General features: G+C 36.4%; 1 protein-coding gene across 1 annotated transcript in view; it reads right to left on the minus strand.

Moving 5' to 3' along the window:
• The window catches only part of CD200R1 (CD200 receptor 1), a 36,746-nt gene extending 13,771 nt beyond the window's left edge, over positions 1 to 22,975 (minus strand). The window contains exons 1-2 of the mRNA XM_045186057.3: positions 22,655 to 22,975; positions 1,367 to 1,447 (exon numbers count right to left, since the gene is read on the minus strand). Of these exons, the coding sequence (XP_045041992.2) occupies positions 1,367 to 1,447; positions 22,655 to 22,718 (145 nt within the window). The 5' untranslated portion in view covers positions 22,719 to 22,975. The remainder of the gene's footprint in view (positions 1 to 1,366; positions 1,448 to 22,654) is intronic.
• Between the last annotated feature and the right edge of the window lie 378 nt (positions 22,976 to 23,353).

The following is a 23,353-nucleotide window of genomic DNA, read 5'->3' on the forward strand; positions in this document are numbered from 1 at the left end:
GTGGATCAAAAAACTATGGTACATTTACACCATGCAATTCTATGCAGCAGAGAGAAAGAAGGAGCTTATATCTTTTGTGACAGCTTGGATGGAACTGGAGAGCATTACGCTAAGTGAACTAAGCCAGGCAGTGAGGGACAAATACCATATGATCTCACCTTTAACTGGAACAAAATCAACAAGAGAAAAAAGCAAACAAAATATAACCAGAGACATTGAAGTTAAGAACACTCTAACAACAGCCAAAAGGGAGTGGTGAGGGGACAGTGGGGAGAGGGGTTTATAGGAAGTACTGTAAAGGACACATGGACAAAATCGGGGGGAGGGTGGAGGTGGGGGAGGGAGGTGGGTTTGGCTGGGGTGGGGTGGAGGGGCGGGGAGAAAATGCAGACAACTGTAATGGAACAACAATAAAAATTAAAAAATTAAAATTAAGATTAAAAAATAAAATAAAATAAAGGTTTTCCAGTGAATGGAGACCCATAGCAAAATCTGCCTCTCAAATCAGGTACTAAATCCCTCTATAATCAGGCGATATTCACCTCCTTCCAAACAATACCCTGTGAAGAAAAATCAGTGTTATCCCTGTAACTTCTCATACTAGAGATAAAACTCACAAGTTGAAATGTACTCTTAAGTGTTTTTAGAATAGAAAACAATTATGTTTATTTTCACAAATGTTCATCTGATTGTTTTTATAATATTGGATAAGCTTTTTAAACTTTGCTGATTGTTAATATATGAGTCCCTTCATTTTATTGTCTTGATTGGCAGCTCGTTGCTATAGAATGCCAATTTCATATCCAGTATCATGATTTCATCAAAAATAGAAAGAGTCCTTCTTACTCAGTCTGGCTTGATGCTTTGTATACAGTAACAAAGAAGTACATCTAACATTTAAAGCATCTAATCAACACTCCTGTGTTCTTTAATTTCTTCATATGAACCCAACTTGTCTTTTTTAACTTTAGTTTTTATTGTTTACAATATCACAGATATCCCCATTGCCCCCCTACCCATGCTCACCTCCAGGCAGCCCTCAACCCCCTCTGCCCTGGCCATCACCACACTGCTGTCGGTGTCTATGGGTTATGCATATATGTTCTTTGGCTAACCCCTTCACCTTCTTTCTCTCAAAAGTTGAATGAAAAATATTTTGAATATTGGTGTGGTAAGTTATCACATTCCTGAAATAGTACTAAATAAGCAGAGAAATAATTGCAGAATAAAAAATTTACCAACAATCTTAAGCATAAATAGTATTTTTCCACAATAAAATCTGTAAATGCATATACAACAATTCAACATCCTAAAGTGTAAAAACTGTGCAATCCTATTAGAATTATCATTAAAAGATGAGTATTACCCGAACCATTATTGTTCTGGCCCATTTGCTGCGTCGAGTTGCCTGATGTAGCAAAACCCTCCATTCCTGCACTTATATACCCTGAAATGGGGTAGAAAGAGAAATATATATTAATATTTCCCACTCCTAGTCAAAACCACATTTTTTTCACATTCTTGAAGCCATTTTTGGATTGCAGTTGACAATGAAAACACAGAAGAGCAAATGTCTCAAAAAAAATTTGTCCCAGTATGAACTTTTGGCCTGATCTCCCTGCCTATTTGTTATCCTCTTACTTCAAGCCCAGCATGCCTCTCACTCCCTTCCTGTCTTAATACTCAAATCAAAGTATTTCTTCTCCCCGGCTTATATACAATTACTCTATCTCTGTGGAAGAAAGGGTTTTACTATCTGTTACAGATTTTTAGGAACTAGTGACTAGGTAGAAAAGGATTAGTAGTGTTGTATTGATTAGATGCTGGCATGGAACAAAAAAAAGGATTTTCCTAACGTTAAAATCACATTATGTGAATGACTATCTATCAACTTCAAATTTCATAAAGCAAACTCTAAGTGGCAATCTCTATAAACGTATTTTGAGCAACAACTACTGGCAAAGTACTTGCTAGGCACAGAAACACTATAGCAAACAACACCTCTTCTCTCCAAGAGCTTAGGTTCCAGGCCAGGAAGCAGCTATGTAAAACATGATAATGTAAAGTTCTCAGTGTAATGATAAAAGTATACATAATGTCCAGGAGTAAGAAAGACAAGATGTTTCATCTAAGATAGTATGGGTGAGAGATTGCGGAAAACTCCCTACAACAAAAGATATTTGAGCTGGAGGTATTTTAGTAGATGAAGAGTTTTCCAGGAAGATGCAAGAAAAAAGATGATTGCACACAGAAAGAATGGCATTTAGAAGAAGGCATAAAATCACACGGGATTTTCAAAGAACTACAAATATTTCAGTATTGCCAGAACGTGAGAAAACTGGATGTGTGATTAGAGTTGAGGCTGGATATCGGCAGGCTGTCACTGTGGAAGGCACACACCTCCTAGAAAGTGGTCATAATGAAGTGATGCACTCCTAGTGCATCTGCAGTGAGTGTATCTGACCAGCAAAGGCAAACATCTTAGGATAAAATTTAACACACAGTGTTTTTATGGAGAAATTCTGAATCCAGTACCCCTCTGGGTTGCCACTTTCTTTAATAAAACATTCTTTTAAAATAATTTTTGAGAACTTATAGTTAAAAATAGATGTTTTTGGTAATTTGCTTATTTTGTTATTTCAGTCTCTCTATCCTGACAGGTATTATTATCTTCATTTTACACGTAAATGTAGACTCACAGCAATGAAACAACTTGACCAAGGTCACCCCGCTTGTAAGCTGCTGCAGGTGCCCCATTGTTCTCTCACAAGCAGGCCTTAGTGCAGTGACTAGAAACCAAGGTTTGGATCCTAAGAAATGCACTAGGACACATAGACTCTCCAAGTCAACATAAACTGAGAGTTAAGGAAGCAAGTCCAAGCTATGTTTTTATGGGAACATTAAGACACAAAAAATCTGAAAAAGTACATCAAATAGCAAGTCCATACAATCAGAAGTTATTATGGCCTGTGGACTCGAGCACATGAATTTTAGACCAGAACTGAAATAGTTAAGGGGAAGAATTTGAGAAAATTGTTCAAATTCATGGATCAAACCCATCATCCCCTTTTCACTAGACTGTGAGCTCCAGGAGGGCAGGGATTTTCACCTGTGTGTTCATTCTGCATTCTCAATGCTTAGTAGAGTAGCTCGCACAGCTTCCTTGTGTGTGACTGTCTCAGCTTGGTTAAAAATAAAGGTCAGCACAACCCTATAGCAAACTGGACTAAAGATATCGGCAGTTACTTTATAGAAAAAAGTGCAAATACTTCTTACTCATATAGGAAGACAATACCATTCATGGTAGTAAGAGAAATACAATTTACAAATATATAGAAATACCATTTTCACTAAAAGATTGTCAAAATATAAAATTTTGACAACATACTCTATTTGCAAAGCCGTGGAGAGATAGGCATGTCTACAGACTGATGATGAGAATGTACAAAGTTACCACTTAAGTCAAGGAAAATTTGACAGTACATAGAAAAGTTACATATTCATTTTCCTTTGGATCCCACAATATTACCTCTTGGAATCTATCCCAAAGATGAACTGGCAACCGTATGAAAAGATTATGTACATAAGATTATTCATTCAACGTGGTGATGGCAAGACTTTTAGAAATAACCCAATACCCACTCATAGGAGATTCGTTGTCTAAACCACGGTACATCCACAAAAGGAAGTACAGTGAAACTCTTTACAAGAATGAAGGATAGCTCCATAAACAATCACAAAGTGACCTCCAGGATCCATTGTTAAGTTAAAGAAGTGGGATAGATGAAAGTGCATATAGCATGCTACTGTTAATCTAGGACATGAAGGGAGAAATATAAGTCTATATGTTTTGTTTCTTTTTCTCCTTATAATTTCAAAACTAAAAAAAAATAAAATGGGGACAAGAATAGAAATAAGAAGTCTCCAACTGTACCTAACTTTATAGAATTGACTTTGGAACCATTTTACATAATTAGAAAACATAATCAAACCTTTTGTAAACACAAAAACTATAAAGCAAAACGATGCAAATGAACCTAACTGCATGTAGACCTGGTTGCACAACCACATACGGAGGAGCTACTACCCAAGTGACTTTTAAAACATAGTAACTTCACTGTATGTGTCTATGGAACATAACTTAATGACAGAAATGCAAAACAGAAACTATTTTCAATGATCATATTGTTGGTGATAGTAGGGTTTGCTATTTTTATTCTCAAACTCTTCTATATGTTTTGAGGGATAAATCAAAGGAATTATGTTGGCATCATTCAGTCTTTCAGCGTGAGAGAAAAGATATAGATGTAAAAATGAATACATTTCAGTAAAAACCCTGAGTCCTAAATTGGAATCAAAAGTATTAGTATCAACTCATAATGTATTTTATCTTTTAAAATACAGGTTCCCACCCTGGCTGGTGTGACTCACTTGGTTGGGCATCATCCAGCAAAGCCAAAGTTTGCTGGTTCAATACCCGGTCAGCGCTCATGCCTGGGTTATGGGTTCAGTCCCCAGTCAGGGCATGTATGAGAAGCAATCAATTGATGTCTCTCTCTCCCATTGATGTTTCTCTCCCCCTCTTTCTCCCTCACTTCCTCTCTCTCTAAAAACAAATAAATATATTCTTTAAAATACATATTCTCTAGCTACTTTCAAGTTTGGGGGGAATTCATTACATCACAATAGATAATTACCAACATGGCTACCCATTGCACTAACCTAAATGATATTTTTAGAACTCTGTACCCAACATCTGCAGAATACGCATTCCTTGCAAGTGCACATGGTATATTCACCGACTTTAACCACATTCTGGGCCATAAAGCAAGGCTCAAAAAAATTTTTAAAACTGAAATTGTACCAAAAATGTCCTATTAAAACAGAGCAAGTTGGAAAATAATAAGAATAAGATATTTAAGGAAGCCCCAATTATTTGTAAATTAAATATGTTTTTAAGTAATTTGGTCAAAGAAGAAATTTAAAAGGAAATTACAGACTATTTTGAATGAATGATAGTAAAAATAGGAGGTCCGTCTGGAAAAAGCCCAGGCATTGTTAATATCATGAGAACGGTTTGTGCCACATCAAATTCACTGCACTCATCAGTGCGGGTGGTAGATGCTGGTAAGTGAGCATGTGTACTGTGCAGCTGTCCCATTCAAAATGACTGAGCAAGGAGAGCACCAAACATGCATCAAATTTTGCGTTAAGCTTGAACATTCCTCTGCAGACACTATTCGGATGATTCGGGAAGCCACAGCTATGGGCAACTGGAATTGGCAGCTTTATCACAACAGTGCACCCTCTCATGCATCATGTCTCATACAGAGCTTTTTGGTTAAACATCAAATCACCCAGGTGACTCAGCACCCCGTACAGTCCAGATATGGTGGACTTCTGGCTTTTCCTCAAAATAAAATTACCTTTTGAAGGGAAGAGATTTCAAGCAGTCGATGACATTCAGGAAAATAAGACAGGGCAGCTGATGGTGACTGGGAGAACTGCCTGAGGTCCCAAGGTGCCTACTTTGAAGGGAACTGAGGCATCATTGTCCTATGTACAGTGTTTCTTGTATCTTCTTCAATAAATGTCTCTATTTTTCATATTACTAGGCTGGATACATTCTGGACAGACCTTGTATAACACATAAAATTTGTGATTTGCAGCTAAAGCAATGCTTACAGGAAAATTAATAATTTTATTTTTTTAAGATTTTATTTATTTATTTTTAGACAGGGAAAGGGAAGGAGAAAGAGAGGAACAGAAATATCAATGTGTGGTTCCCTCTTACACACCACCTACTGGGGACCTGGCCCACAACCCAGGCATGTGCTGTAACTGGGAATCAAACCAGCAACCCTTTGGTTCACAGGCCGGCACTCAATCCAGTGAACCACACCAGCCAGGGCAAAAATTAATAATTTTCAATGTTATTTTAAAAAAGTGATTAATGCAGACAATTGTAATTGAATAATAATAAAAATTAATTAATTAATTTAAAAAAGAGAAAGGTTATTTTGAAAAAAAAGTGATAAAATCCATCTAAAGAACCTAAAAACAAAATAGAAAAGAAGCAATACGTACCTTAACAAAATTAAAAGCTGGTGTTTTGAAAAGTTCTTCAACATTTACAAACTAATAGGTAGACTTATTACAAAAAAAAACAGAGACAACACAATTCTCTAATATGAAGAATGAAATAAAGAACATTAATATAGATAATATTATACACTCATGAAAAATAATAAAAGAATATTAATTACTTTATGCTAATAAATCCAATTAAGGAAGAAGTAATATCATTTCTACAAACAAACGCTTTTTTGTAGAAAAAAATAGAAAATAGAGGGAACACTTCCCTCCTCACCTTATGAGGGTAGAATTAATCATACATCAAAAGCAGATAAACACATTACAAATAAAAAAAAACAGACCCATAACCTTGATAACCACAAGACACAAAAAATTCTCACAAAATAATAGTAAATAAAACCTAGCACTATATAAAAAGAGTAATACAACATAATCATATGAAGGATCTCCCACAAATGCAGGTTGATTGAACAGTCAGAAATCAATGACATTCACAATGTTAGGGGAATAAAAGAGAAAAACACATAAGAGCCATTCAACAGATGTAGAAAAACACTTGACAAAATTTAGCATTCATTCATGATTTTCATGATTTTTAAAACTCTAGGAATGGAAGGAAACTTCTTCACACTGTTAAAGGGCATCTGTGAAAATCCTACAGCTAATATCATTTTTAATAATGAAATATTTCCCCTCTGAAATCAGAAACAAGCAAGAATGCCTGCTCTTAGTACCTCTTTTCATTATTGTACTAGAGCTCCTAGCCATTGCAATAAAGCAAGGAGAAAAAGGTTATGTAGATCAGAAGCAAAGACACAAAACTCTATTTGCAGATGACATGATTCTCAGGAATCTATAAAATAACTGGCAGAACTAATCATATATAGCAAGGTCATAGTATAAAATGCTAATAATATTTTAAAGCAATTATGTTTTTATGTGCTGGCAGCAAACAACTGGAAAATGAAATTTTAAAAGTAAATTTCACTTACAATATGCAATAAAACCTTAGGAATAAATTTAACAGCAGATGTTCATGGCCTGTATATTGAAATCTATAAAACATTACTGAGTAAACTAAAGAATACCTATATAGATGGAGGTAAACACCTTGTTCCTGGGCAGAACAACTCAATATTGATAAGAGGTTAGTTCTCTGCAAATTGTTGTATAGATTCAACACAGTCTTAATCAAAATCTAGTAGTCATTTCTGTAAAAATTGAGAAGAGACGATTCTGAAATTTACATGGAAATGTGAACTTAGAATAACCAAAGCAATGTTTAAAACACAAATAAGATTGCAAGGCTTATACTACCTAGTTTCAGTTTTACTATGAAGCTGCAATAGTCAAGGCTGTCTGGCATTGGCTAAAGGATAGACACATACTTCAAGAGAACAAAGCAGAGAGCCTAGAAACAGACTCACATATATGGTCTACCAATTTTCAACAAAGCAATTTAAGAGAAAGCAAAGTCTTCTCAACATCTGATCATGGAATAATTGGATATCCATAAGCAAAAAAGAACCCCAAGCCTTACTTAATACTATACACACAAAAAAATTACCTTAAACTGAATTATTGACTTTAATGTAAAAGCTAAGACTGTAATCCTTCTAGAAGAAAACGTAGGAGATAATCTCTGTGACTTTGACATATACAAAAAGAGTTCTTAGGATTCAGAAAGAACAAACTACGAAACAAAATTTGATAAAATGGACATAAACATCAGATTTTAACACACATAACATTAGAACATGTATCCACATAAATACAAACAAAACAAAACACAAACAAAAAAAAACCCTTAACACTGAAAAAAGAAAATTTTTCCATGTAAGTCAAAATCATCAGCAGAAGTAAGACTGTCTTGTGATTTTACTACTAACGAAACCTCTCACCCACTTTGAGCACCATAAATTTCCTTTCCCAATCATCCCTGTCAGACGCCTGAGCAAGCCTGTACCGCCCACACAACAGACATCATCTAGGCGTGACTGTGCAAACCCATGCTCCCAGGGCTCCCTCCGGGAAGGGAAAAAACCGCTCTCAGAACCAGCACATGGTTTCCTAGTGGTGTGAAACAGTTTCTGTCTAGTGTAAAATCTTGTGCTCTGCTGTGCTCTGCTGCCTAAAACACTTATGGATAGGCATTCTGATATTTCACACTTTCCAATAAAAACCAGTAACAGTTTTTAACCAAAACAGAACATAGATTATGCCATACTTTAAAAGTTTTTATACTTGCTTAGATTTATTTATTATTTCTAATGCATAGAGGTGGGAAACAAAAAAGTTTAAGATTTCCTGCCCTTTTACTCACATTTGGGGGCAATACAAACAAAGGAGTAAGGAGCCTGATAAATAAATTCTAACCAAAAGAATCCTTAAATTGGGGCAAAACTGTAGCAGAAAATATTTGGCTATGCTCTTATAAGATGACCGTATAGCTGTAAAAGAGAATAATGTGGAATAGTTTTATTTCTACATTTCTTTTGATATATCTCTCCAGGACTTAAGGCCTCTATGCTAGCACTGAACTAATGAGAAGTCATTCTTATTGCTTCTTATGATCTTCACATCTTCATTTATCATCTTTATTGTTATTTAACTTTTAATGAACTTACTACTTTTAAAAAACAATACAGAATCCATTGAAATACATTTCAATATGTTGAAATCTGTGGAAATATCTTGATATTTTACATGAGGAAAACCAAATGATAGAATTATTTCATTCTTCATTTGGTGTTTCAAGCTTTCCAACTTCAAAATTGTGCGAGTTATTATAAAAAATACAGAACCAGACCACAGTGGATTAGGTAATGGCTGGAAAATATAAGAGATATGGGTTTTACTTCTTGCTCTGCTTCTTTTTTTCCTGAATCAGTTTAGATAATTAAATGAATTTATACTTTCTAGTTCTGCTCTTTACAAAACACAGATGGTGAAGAATAACTCATGAAACATATTCAAAAAACATTACAAGCCAAGGTTTTAAACCCAGTAAAAATGAGAAGCAGTACAATTCTCCTAAAGATTCAAGGTTTTATTTAAAATGAATACAACTTTGAGACCCAGATCTGAATCACACAAAGACCCAGAAATTGAAGTTACATTGCCAGAACCACTTGTATTTGACTACATTGAGCACATAACTTTTTCTATGCACCAGTGCGGCAAAGTCAATACAGAGCAAAACCTTTCCTATAAATTTCTGACCCCAGAAAGCTTAAAATATCGACCTTAGCATTTTAGTTAGAGAATGTACTGTAACCCCTAAAGCTGCATACTGTGGATGCAGGGTAGACATAAAATTATTATTTCCTAAAAGTTTTTTGAGTTATGAATGGATTCAGTCAAGAAATTATGAAAATAATTTTTTTCAGAGGTCCCAGAAATAAGATGAATTGTAATCTGGATAGGCTAATTCCATTTCTGCCTCTAATGCAGTGATTTTCACATTGTAATCTGGAAACTAGTGGAAGTCTATCATAGCCAGAATCCATGAACTTTCTAGCTTTAGGGGAAGGGGGTCTAATTTATCATTTTGTTTCTGCTACATAAGTAAAAAAGAAGTATCACCCTGTAGGAATAATTGAAGGCAACACCAATTTTCCCCAAATTTTGTTATTTTCTAAATAGCAAATGAGAATGTCAGTTGGAATAAGAGACATATGTAACCTTTTTCTCTGCTAAACCTACCTGAAGACTAACACATTAATTTAATGGTAAATATTGGAAGTAAAGGAAATGTTTTCTTTCCTGCCTTCTAAGATGATGATCAGTCTCTCACTAGTAGTTTTCCTTCTTATGGCACTTGAGCGAAGATCTATCACATATACTAGAGCATTTTAAATAATGTTTGTTATTTCTGTGTCACAATTTCTCCAGGGGAAAAAACTGTTTTGAAAACATCTGAAATTCTAGGATAAAAATTATCTATATTGATGAACTACAACTACAAACTTAAAAATGGATAAATCTTAAACATAATGCTTAGTAAATAAAAGCAGTTATTAAATAATACACACAACATGATTTCATTTATGTACAATACAAAATAGTCAAAACTAATTTTATTGTTAGGGGCTACACACGTGCATACTTAGTAAAATGTAAAGAATAACAGGGAATGATTACCGCCCAAAGAGAACCATTGTCCCAAAGATAATGGCTGCCTTTAGAGCAAAGGCTGAGGTTATATTGGGGGAGGAATGGCAATAGTGTATTTTTAATTTACATAGGTAGTCACTGCATAATTATTCTTTGGAATGTACGAATATCATATACTCAGCAATATGTATTATTTATGTTAATGTAAAAGCTTAAAATAATAAGTACAAAGAAACTCAAGAAATACAATTAATACTCACTTCTTAAACATAATGTCTCAACAACTGATTCTGGAATGATGGCATGTATTTCATGGCCTTACACTTTAAATTATGAAAGTGACTTACATTTTGAAAGACATTAATTTAGGAGCAGACAACACCTAATTAGGTGTTCAGTAAGCAAAATATTGTTTGGAAACCCAAACTTTCAGCAGAGACAAAAATTTTTTAAAAACACCAAAATTTTTAGAGTAAGAAAGTGAATGTTTTGGCCCTTCCATTTATTACTTCTCTAATCTTGACTATGTTACTTTCTGAACCTCAGTTGCTTCATCTACACATACTGAAATTTAGTATCTGATAAAAGTGGCCATTCAAGTTCACGATAGGAACGAAGGATGGTGATTTACATCAGTGATGCATGGTATTAGGAGAACTAGCCAGCCATTTGAAAAAAAATTACATACAACCAGATTCCTGTCTCATTTCTCAGATAAACATTTTTTTTAAAAAAAGGAATCAAACATCTGAATATAATAAATAAGTAAATAAGTACTGGAAGAAAATATAGGTAATTCTCTTTTACATTAAACACTGATAGGGTGAAAACATCTCTGTTTGTTTGGGACTGAGGGGTCTCTCGGGATGCAGGGCATTGAGTCCTGGAAACCAGGAAAACCAAGACAGTTGTCACCTTAAACGAAGAAAACTTTGTAACCCCGACATAAAATATAGAAACTATAAAGAAAAATACTGAGAAATTTGACTGTAGAAAGAATTTTAAACTTTTGTAGTATAAGAAAAAATTCATAAAATGAGGTTGACAAGCAAAAATTTGTGGAATATTTGCAACAGTTATGATAAACAAAAGGTTGCTTTCCCCAAAAAGCATACAGAAAACATGTAAATCAATAAAAAGTAGAGAGATGGACAACCCAATTTTAAAAATGAGCAAAAGATATGAAAGGCTGACAAAAGATGAGCCTAATAACGTGGTGAAGGGTGACTTAGCTAGTAATTATAATCCTACTCTTCAGATACGACATAGAAAGAGAAATAAACACTCAACTGGTTATAAAAGGGAAAAAGGAGAAATGCTTAAGAAAAGTAACAAGTTCTAAAACACAAAAATTCAATAAAAATCAGTGGATGGATAAAATTTAGAACTCAAAAAGAATTATGATAAAAATAAATTTCATCTTAGTTTCCAAAGCAGTATAATCAGAGTCGATATAAATTGGTCAGGACGCAGTGCTAATAAAAAGCATATTGCTGGGCCTAAATTTTCTTAGGATAATCACAAAGTCTGTATCAGTTTGTTAGGACGCAGGGCTAATTAAAGTCATATTGTTGGGCTAGATTTTTTAATATTGGTTTTCTGAGGTTTTTTTTAAGGCCGTTACTATCATATAGCCCAAAACTAATTGTTGGGGACCAATTTTTCCCCTGGTTCATGGCATATTTTTTTGTACATATATGTATCAGTGATAACAAGAAACAAGGTGTTTAATGGATAGTGAATATATATGAGGTCTGTCCAGAAGGTATCCAGCTATGTAATAAGAAAAATAGAGACATTTATTGAAGAAGGTACAAGAAACATTGCACATAGGACAAGGACACCTCAGTCCCCTTCAAAGTAGGCACCTTGGGACCTCACACAATTCTCCCAATCACTATCAGCTGTCCCGTCATATTTTCTTGAATCTCATCAACAGTCTGAAATCTCTTCCCTTTCAAAGGGGATTTAGTTTGGGGAAAAGTCAGAAGTCGCAGGGTGTCAAATCTGGGCTCTATTGGGACTGAGTCACCTGGGTGATTTGATCTTTCACCAAAAAGTTCTGCATGAGACACGATGCATGAGCAGACACGTTGTCCCCTGATGAAGCTGCCAATCACCAGTTGCCCACATCTGGTGATCTTCTGAATCATCCGAATAGTTTCCATGGAGGAATGTTCAAGCTTGATGCATAATTTGACGCGGGTTCATTGTTCTCTTTGCTCAGTGATTTTGAATGCGATGGCCACGCAGTACACATGCTCACTCAACAGCCCCAAGAAGCCTACTTTGAAGGGGACTGAGGTGTCACTGTCCCATGTACAATGTTTCTTATATCTTGTATCTTCTTCAATAAATGTCTCTATTTTTCCTATGACATGGCTTGATACCTTCTGGACAGATCTCATATGTACTAGGATATTAATTCCAGCATAGTTTGTAATTCTCAAAAACTGAAAGCAACCAAAAAGCCAAACTGTAGGGGCAAATCGAATACAAGGGTAGGAAAAAATAGGTTCACAGTTGCTTGTATGGAAAAACACATGCAGGTTATGATTATTATGATAGCTTTATTAACTATGTTTCATTTACTCACAACTGTAAACCTATTTGTGCCCACCCCAGTATTATGAAATAATATCTATAAAAGACCGTTGAAAACTGCAAAATGATAATTAAGTTACCATTTTTTGAATGCTTGTAAAATTAAGACAGCGCTAAATGGTTTATATATTTCATTTAATTCAATCCTCACAGGAACCCTAGACACTAAGTGAAGGCTTTGGGGTAAAATCTCCCAATTTTAAAATATTAGCAACTAATTCAAATTTTTTAAAATATTATATGAGCCAACTAAAAAGTGTCTGCAAGTCAGATCTAACCTATGGGCTGCCAAATTGTACTCTCCAGCATGGAAATTAGAGAAAAGGCCAAAACCAGAACCTTAACATTTAAAATTAGGAAAATGTGCTGGAGGAAATGGATTTAGCAAAAAGTGATGAAAAACGTAGACAGTCAATGCAGTTCCTTAAACAGGGAAAGAGGAGATTTTAGCAAAGGCATCATCATATGGGGCAAGTCTTAAAGTAAGGATGAACGGTTTTATGGTTTGCTAACAGGAAGGTGGTCAGAGACCTGTGGGTGCTGTAAAGACGGAGTTAGTGCGGAGACAGGAGTGGGAAGAGAGCACAAGGAGCCAAGCAGAAGCTATTGTCTAGAAACATAGACTATCTCTTTCAGGAATTTTGACCTTAAAAGTACTGTAGAATGAGACGATGGCTTTTTCCTTTCATGACAAACCTGAAAGAGATGGGACAAATCTGGAACCATAAAGACTGTGAGGGTGTTTGAGAATAAAGAACACAGCTTATATGCAGACAGAAAGAGGATGAGCTCGGTTACGAGAATGAAGGAGGCAAACTGGGGAAGCAGGACCCTAGAGGTACTGGGAGAAGATGAGAAAAATGCAAAGTGGATGTTTGCTTTTGAGAAGACTGATACTCAGTCTCTGAAAGAGGAGCAGAGAGGGAAAGAGTGATTTAGACACAACAGACATTTTGAAGTTCAGGTTGACAAACATTTTCTGAGTATTTCTACCCAGCATCAGGTAGCTGTGCAGAGCTTTGGGAAAGGTAAGATGAATGAGGCAAGGCCTCTGCCCTTGGAAATCTCATCTGGGATAAAGATGTCCATGTTGGATGATGGATAAATCAGAAGGTGAGCAGCCATGTGCTGAGTATAAGGAACAACAGGGACAGTTTGGGTGATAAAGACCTAGGACAGTATTGTTTTTGTTTTGTCTTGTTTTAATCCTCACCTGACGGTTAAAGAGAGAGAGAGAGAGAGAGAGAGGGAGAGAGAGAGAGGAACATCTATGAGAGAGAGAAGCATCGATTGGTTACCTCCCCTACATGCCCAAACCAGACAGGGGATATTACACGCCCAGACTAGGGATCAAACCCATAACCAAGGTATGAACCCTGACTGGGAATTGAACCCTACAACACTTTGGTTACAGGACAAGGCTCCACCCAACTGAACCACACCTGCCAGGGCTGGACAGCGTTCGTAACTCTGGCTTTCATTACAGTCATCTGCAAAGATTTGTAAAAGCCCAGATACCCAGACTCTATACCCTGAAAAGTGCAATTAAATAGACTTGAGCAGGCACCATAGTAAAATAGTTTAGTCTCTACAGGCAACTCTGTCTCTCAATCTACTTAAAATTACTGGTTTAAAACAACCCCTGGGGAGGGAGCCAATAAAGGATAAGTTAGAATGATTTTCTGGAGATTCACGGTTTTGAATCTACCAATATTTACTACTTGAATATTTTCTCAAAAATTTGTCAGTACCACAAAATGCACTACACAATGAGATATTCTTATATTACATAATTGATAAACATTTGGGAAAAGATAGCATTTCATGGTAAATTAGCAAAATGACAAGAACAAAGAAAAGAACACTAAACAATTTAAAGCTATATACGTACACACCCAGTTTGGGAAAATGCCTCTCCCAAATCACTGAATGTTCTCAGATGATACTCTTTGAAACAGAGCCAGGTTTCCCATATGTTGATGGGGTGGGGGGCGGGATTAGATCTGCTTTCTCCTTCTAGCTACCCTTTATTCTTTCTTTGCTGCCAAATTTCTAGAATGAGTGGTCTGTGCCCACAGCCTCAGTTTCCTCCCACCTGCCCTCTCCTTGATACCAGCAATCTTGTGGCTCACACACCCTTCCATTCAAACCACAATTTTAAGGGGGTGTAGTCAAAGATTTGGTCTCTCTTCAGTGCTTGTGCTCCTGGATTCCTTGGCATATTCTGATGCTATTAACTACTTTCCTCTCTTAAAACCCCTTCCTTCACAACTACAACTACCCTGTTCTTTTCCCTGTTTGTCTCCTTCTCTGCAAGCCTGCTTGTTTCCTCAGGCACCTTAGTGTAATATTCACCAAAGTCTCACCTGCTCTTCTCTCTCTTCATGCCTTCTTTCGTCATTCTCCCTCATCCCCAGAATTTCAACTGGGCCTCCACATAGTTGGTTTATCCTTGTTTTACCACTTCAGTCACAATTTAACTCCCTCTGCCCTTCCCACAGGCTGTGTGACTTGTCTGGAATATTCCTCTCCCCAACTCTTCTTGTTAGCTGCTTTCTGTTCATCTTCATCATAAACATCATTTCCACAAGGAAGTCTTCCTTAGCCCTCAGGGAAGATCAGATATGCCAATTATGCATTTCTGTCACCCTCTATTTCTCTTTATACACTTTTTTATACTTAATAATTTGCAATGATTTATTTAATATATATTTTTCTACCAGAATCAGAGCCCATGAGAGCAGAATCTCTGTCTCTTGTTCAAGTATCCCCAGCATGAAGAACAGTGTCTGATACATGGCAGACACTCCCATACTTATTAACTAACAGAACAATTGACCCACATTTAACTTCGACTTGTTTTTCATAAAAAAGAATCTCAACCCTATAGCTGCTACTTTTTTCCATTCCAATGCCTGCTGTATGTCAAGTGTATCCCATCTAAAAATCATAGATTTTCCCACATATATTTGCCACATCTCTTTTCCCTGCTATTTTTGGTGCTATGGAGAAGTTTCAAGCTCAGCTCACCCACTAAAAAGTTCAGTGATATCTTTAGTAATTTCTCAAATATTCCTGGGCTTTATTTGCCCATGTATAAAATGAAAGAGTAATTTGAAGGTTTCTAAACTCTGTCTTTTCTGAAAGCTCTATACTCCTCACTGGTTTCATACATTTCATTCCCTTCACAAATGGGGAAATTACTGTCTAAAGAGAGGAGGCAATTTCTTAATGGTGACACAGCTAGTAGTTAGAATTATATCTCATGACATAACTTTAAAGCCAACAAAGACATATATAAGAATTGGGGAGTTGGGGAAGGAAATTGAGATTTCCTTGGGGAAGTGAAAAACACCCAAACATTCAATGCACGAATGAAATGTAAAAAGCAAAAAGACATTTAATGATATAATACATTCAATCTCAATGTCCAAGAGACAGTATAACCAACCAAATCAATATCAATTTGTAAAAGCAGATTGATATTAAAAATACATGGATTTGAAGAAAGTTCCACTTCCTTAATGGCAAAATCAGCTATTTCATATAACAACTATAAGTTGTGGACAAAATATAAAAACAACTCTCTGAAGCCACTGGAGAGTGGAAAAAGCAAGAAGGTTCTTGAAGAGTGCCAATCCTTGGAAGAAGGAAGGGATTTAAGGGTGAAGGTGTGGGTTCTCATTTTTCCCCGTTTTTACCATTTTCAGTCTCAACAAAGGCTGCAACTGGAACCACCCTGGACAGCTAAAACTCTAATATAAAACCCACAGTTTCTGAAGAAAAACTTTGGTGCAACCAAAATTCTCTCTGAAAATTGAGAGAGATGGAAAGAAAAAGAGTTCCATATCCTATGTGTAAATTCTAGCAACACCTCTGTGGCTGACCCTAAGCCACACATGGGAGGGCACCCCTGAAGCCCATAGCTGAAGGCTGCACCACTGAGATGTAAGACACTGTCCAAGAGGAAGAGCTGGCTGTTTGAATCCAACCAAGTTAAATGTTTTCTGGGGGGGGGAAAAATCAACAAAGCAATATAACAAAATCCAGAGTTTCGGTGATGCAATATTCATTACCCAAATAAAATTGTTCAGTATACAGAGAACTAGGGAAATGTGTCTCATTCTCAGGAGAAAAAAACCATTAAAGGAAGACTAACCTTAAGGTGACCCAGATGTTGGAATTACCAGACAAAGATCTTAAACTATACTCAGTGATATGATATATATATATAAAAATACATATACATATATATATACATATATATACATACATACACACACACACAATGATGGAAAAGAGAAAAAACAACAAAGAAAAATAAACTAATTAAAAATAAGTGAAAATTCTAAAATTTAAAGAACAATATCTAAAATAAAATATTCCTTGGATGGGCTTAACAGATGAATCGAGGTGAGACAGGAAATTGTTGGCAAAATTGAAATATATCAATAGAAATTATCCAATCCAAATAAAAGATAAAAAAGAGATTAAAAAATATAATAGCCACTGGGACCAGTGACAAAGTAGCAAAATTTCTTTAAACATATGCGTGATTTAAGTTCTAGAAGAAGAGAGACAAAGTTGGCAGAAAATATACTTGAAGAAATAGTGATTGCAAGTTTCTCAAAATTTTCTGAAAAGCGTAAGTGTACAGATTCAAGAATCTCAGCAATCCCACAGCAGGATAAATATAAAATAACCACACACAGACACACACTGTGTGCACAGAAACAACAACAAAGAGACAATCTTGAAAGCAGCCAGAGAACTCTGACATTATTTTCAGAGATACAGTAATTTGAGTGTCTGCTGACTTCTCATCAAAAATGGTAAAAGAACATTTTTAAGGTGCTAGAAAATAAGTCAACCCAGAATACCCAGATTTCTATATCCAGCAAAAATGCGCTTTAAGAATGAGGCATATTTAGATAAAAGGAAACTAAAAGAACTCCTCACCCACAGGCCTACACTAGTAAAAATAATCAAAGAAATTAGGCTGAAGGGAAATAGTAACAGACAGACTCAGAAATTCAGGAAGGAATGAAGACCATGGAAATAGCAGCTATCATGGGCATAGTGCTCAGAATCTCCTCCAAGGAATGACTCCTTGCTGTTACTGCCCGGGCACTGTCGACAGACAGCCTTCAGTTCTCAGCATCTTCAGAGATCAACTCAATTACTTTGCCCAAAGTCAGACCCTTCCCAGGGCATCCCGCATTCAACGACTGGTTGAGACGAAGGTATAAAGGCCCAGCCATGTTGATTCAATGTAAGACCTCTCTAAGGCCATTCTATCTAACTCCACAGCTCCCCATGGGGATCAGGGGAGGGGGTCAAAGGTTGAGATTGCTGATTGACTTCTCCCTCTGCAAACCTGCCCTTCCTCCCGGGTGTTTCTTCCAACTGTCCTCCCTAATAAACATCCTCTACTCAAAGCTCTCTCTCAGAGTCTGATCCCGGGAGAGCCTGCAACAGCATCAACAACTCAAAGGAACCGATATTTTTAAATAAAATGGTTTGCTTCTAACACCTTCCAGTGCTGTTTCTGGTACTTTTTTATACTGCTTTCCTTAAACACAAATGAGATTTTGTTCTTAAGATTGTTTCTAGTGTTTTTGGACAGATAAGGCATATACACTCTAGCTAAGAAAACTTCTTAATTGTTTGCTCCGTGTTCATGTATGAACAGTGTTGTTTCTTCCTGCAAATAATTAACTGGTTGTGACTCTTACGTGAGTTTCATTACAACATCCAAAGCTATTTCTTAACAACAGGTCTTCTCCCTAATCTTAGTCGGAAATTACCAAATGTATGTCAGTGATAACAAGGAAGAAAAGCGTATCAATTGTTACTAAATTTTAATCACTGTTCAGATTGATTTTTCAGATACGATATAAAACCAAATAACAACTGAGTTATTTTATTAACTAGCACCAATTACCAAAATACTCATGACCTTATTAGGAGGCAACTTACCTACTGTGGAACTGTCTCATCTCTTTATTTCTATTCTCAACCAATTAGCGTCCTTATATCTAATTTCTCATCTTACTCCTCAATTTTAGAAGAGTTTTTCTCCTCTTACTCAAGGTTAAAAACTCCCTTCCCTTCTCTTCTCAGATCTTGCTCTCTGTTATTGAGAGGACAGAGATAATTATCACTTTTAGGACCCAAACACAAAAATATTTAATGCCTATTCTATGGTATTTGTCTCTATGAGGACTCCTTTGTGGAATCCCCCAGTCCACCAATGGATTGTGTTATATTTCCAGGTACCTTTGGAATTTTCCTCCTAGTCCTCCTCTTTCCCTGTACTGAATTTAACATCTTCCTCTGCAAAGGGACCTCCCTTCTCGGCCACCAATATATTGCAGCAGAACCATGGGCTTTCTAAAATGGAAATTCAAGGTAGGAGCTCTTGACTCCCGATGCAAAATAATTTTTTATCAAGTGCCACTCGCACTGAATGAGACTGTGCTGCCACACTATTCTCTGAAACTATTGCTTTATTTTATTATTTTCCTGTTCACAAAACAACAGATGGCTCCTCAGTGCTTACTGCACAGTATCCAAGTTCCTCTGTTTAGCTATCAAGGTCCCCTAAAATGCAGCCTTATTTCCTATGACCATATAACACACAGTCTCCACTCCATCAGGCAAGAGTTCTTTCCCTCCCCAAACCGCCTTGCCTTTGCTCATGCTGCACATCCATGCCTGCCTACTTGTAGCTCTCCCCTTCCCCACCGATCCAAACCTCTCATTCAAGGCCCAGCTCAAGACCCATCTCCTCCATAAAGCCTTGGACAAGTCCATCCCACTATAATTTCTCCCATCTTTGCATTTTTACTAGTTTCATAGACAATTTCAAGATGAACTGATTTTTTTAAATGTTGTCTTAAATTGTCATCTTAGCTTGATTTTTCCCTAATTTAGCTTGCTGATAACTTTTAGACACTATTCAGAGACACACACACACCTTCCATATACACCATTTTTAACAATGACTTTTGATTAATTTATTAATTGCTTAAGCATGAATGTTTAGAGAAAACACATCTAAAATTCTATATGTAAATTCGCAACTAAGAGAAACTAGAAAAGGAAGACAGAATTGAAATTAATGAGGACAAACCCTTTTTTTTTCCACAATTGCTTTTGTAAAACACCATATGATTTCGCAATTGCTTTTAATCTCAAGTTCCATCTTTTGCAAACCTGCTAAAACTACCAAACAGCCCTGTCTTGGTTTTCTCTCTCTTATTATTACTGCCTGTCCCCTAGTGGAGCATAATGATAAATGGTCAAAATTAGCCCAAGGGTGGAAAAAAGTGGAGAATTCCTGTTCAGTAATTCATAATCTCAGCATCAGTGACTTTTATAAAGGGTAGAATCATATTAATTGGAATAGCAAAATATAATTTCAACTCAAGGAAAACATGGAAGATAATTGGGTAAAATAAGGAGGAAGAAGAGGTGTGGGGTGAAGGGAACACAAAGAAAGGAGACCAGAGGCAGAACTGCAAGAGCTCTGCAGTGGACCCACCGCTTGGACGGTTTAATCTTTGCCCTCAGGCATCTTCTGAATAAGCTTTTCTACCAACTCCCACATTGCTCGAATTTACAAGCAAATGAGTAAAGATAAGAATAAATAGATTTTTTAATGCTGTGCTTTACATTGAAGTCCTTAGCTCCCTTGCTCCTTTGTGCATTTATCTTGTATATTAATTAAAGTAAGTTATTTATGTTTGGCAGTATTAATAACAAAACAGTACTAGTAATAAAGACGAATTCATGCCCCAGGTGGCTTGCTTCTCATTTACTCTGAATTATTTCATGGTAAATTTATCATGCCAAGTCACTGCACATAATTTGCTTTCCTGCATCTTGATTCTAAACCTTTTGATAACTTTATAATTATATAAGCGCAGACACTAGTATTTGATATATGTAGTATCCCCTAGTTGGGCTTAGAAATAGTTTTAAAATTCAAACCTTTAAAGCATTAAAATTTAAACTTATCAATTATGTTTTAATCTTTCAAGGGGAATGAAATATTCATTTATTTAACGTATAGTGGGCATACAAGGTTGTATTAGCTTCAGGTGTATGACATAGCGATTTGGCATTTATACATCTCACAGTGTGTTCACCACACTAAATGGAGTAACCATCTATCACCGTGCAAAGTTATCGCGCTATTTTATATATATGTGTGTATATGTATGTACATATGTACATATTCATGTATATATATATTCACACACACACACACACACACACACATATGGTCATTTTTATGTATGGTCTTAATCTTGATTTTGTTCTTCCTTTACCCAAGTCAGTGCAACTTGACCTCAGTGGCTTCCCTGCCAAGTTTGGTCCTCCACGGATTTCTGTACAAGGTTTCTCCAACAAAATCTCAACTATTGAAAATGTCAGATCTCTTGGGTTTTTTTATGAGTAAATATTCCACTAAGTTTATAACCAATACTGGCTTAATTTTTTTTTCTACTGGTGCTGTCAATAGTGGTGCTTTCTAGTGAAAAGCATAATGCTAAATATTGAGGGAAGTTGCCTATTCAAATGTTCAGTGATGCATACAGATGTGCCCGGGTGTGACTCTGCCACATCCTAGTAATGTCAGGCAAATCATTTCGCCTCTCTAAGCCTCAGTCGCTACCTTCGTAAAATGGAGACATGTCTTCCGTGCCTTTTTCACTGCAGATCAAAGGAGGAAAAGTGTGTGCAAAGTCTGCACAGAAAGGTACAGTAGTGCAGTGGGGTTATTTTGTGTGTGCACACCAGTAAGGTTATCATGTGGAAACAGATTTTGCTGGAGGACAGTTAATATTTTTAAGTCATCCATATGAGAAAAAATACTTTTTCTTCTTTTAATCATCAAATTATGAAATTTAAAACCAACTACACTGTTTCCTTGCAACTGCTCCCATTTACTAAAAGTGAAACCTGAAAACTCCCTCCCACATCAACTCCTACCAACCCTCTATAGTGAAACCAGGACACCCCCACATAGTTCCAGGTTCTCTACAACACCTACAGGAACCTAGGCGCCAAAGAGTGTGTCCTCCAGCACAGAAAATGTCTTTTTTCTTTTTATTGAATTTATCGGGGTGACACTAGTTAACAAATTATACAGATTTCAGATGCACAATCCTACCACCCCAAGTCAAGTCTCTGTCCATCACCATTTACCCCTCTTATACCCTCCTCCACCTCCCTCACCCCCCAAAAAATGTCTCTTACAGCCTACACATGTTGAAACTAAATACAGACATGCATCACAGATGCACCACCAATGAGTATATTATATATATACAATGAGTATATCATATTTTCTACAACCAGGTGCTTTTTTAAAGCACCTGGTCATAGAAAGTGATAGAAACCAATAAAAGTTTCTAATTTATACTGTTAATAATATGGACCTAAAAGAGTTGGGATTATTATTTAATTTTTTTGAAAGGGAAAAGAAGATAAAGATAACCCAGATGAGTTGGATTGCTACTAGAAATTATTTAGTTTATTCTGCCTCGTTCAAAAGAAGGAGGGCAGGGGGAAATAAGGAAGTGGGGAGTGAGGCAAATCATATAGATGAGCATACTGTAGTTGGATACAAAGTAAAATTAGTATGGCAAAGAGGAAAATAAGGTTAATAAAGTGAAACAAATCTGGGAGTAACCCCATCCCCCACATCTATGACTGAGTTTATCTTGTATTGCTCTGTGAGAAAGGCAAAGAAAGCTCAGGAAAAGCTGACACCAGGTTTCTCACCAGCCATTCTCCTGTCACTCTTCCAAAGACCATTCAAACTTACCAGCCACTAAGAAGACAGTCAGTATCCATAGTAGCTGTAGGTGAGTTCTCCCAAAGCAGGGCATTTCTGTTCTCTTATTTTCTGCCCTTCACTCAGTCCTTCTCCTCCACATAAGTGTGAAAGGGACTGTGGACATGGTGAGGTTCTTTCTACTCAACTTCTCCGTGTTCAATCCTCTCAGCCCATCAGCAGCAGGGCACTCCTGTCCTGGTCCCTTTCTTCAGCTCTGGGTTTTAGACTGAGAAAACTCTTGGAACAGAAGAAACTCTTCTTTGGAACTTGACACAGCAATAGATTTCCTGTATGAAGCACTGAAGCAAGGACGGAGGAAGCAGATTGATTATCTTTCAGCTCATTGGTCCTCCTCTCACTTCTGCTCTACACATAAATTTTACAGTCAGGCCTTGAATGTGCCCAAAATAAACGGATTTGTCTAAACTTGCATTAGAGAGCAAAACAGACTATTTATCTATTTTTGGCCCATCCCTTTAAACTTCTCAGTCCTGAGAAATTTTTAGAAGCTTTCTCCAGGTTGAAGAGGTGGACAGCCTCAGAAATAAAGTGTGTAATAAAATATTTTTCCTTGAAAATTCTTGCCTGAAATTACTGTCTATAATATTTACAAATCTAAATGCATCATAAGTGTATTACTTTCCTATTGCTACTCTAATAAACTACCATAAACTGAGTGATCTGAAA

This window comes from Desmodus rotundus, chromosome 2, assembly GCF_022682495.2.
Source record: "Desmodus rotundus isolate HL8 chromosome 2, HLdesRot8A.1, whole genome shotgun sequence".
NCBI classification, from domain to species: domain Eukaryota; kingdom Metazoa; phylum Chordata; class Mammalia; order Chiroptera; family Phyllostomidae; genus Desmodus; species Desmodus rotundus.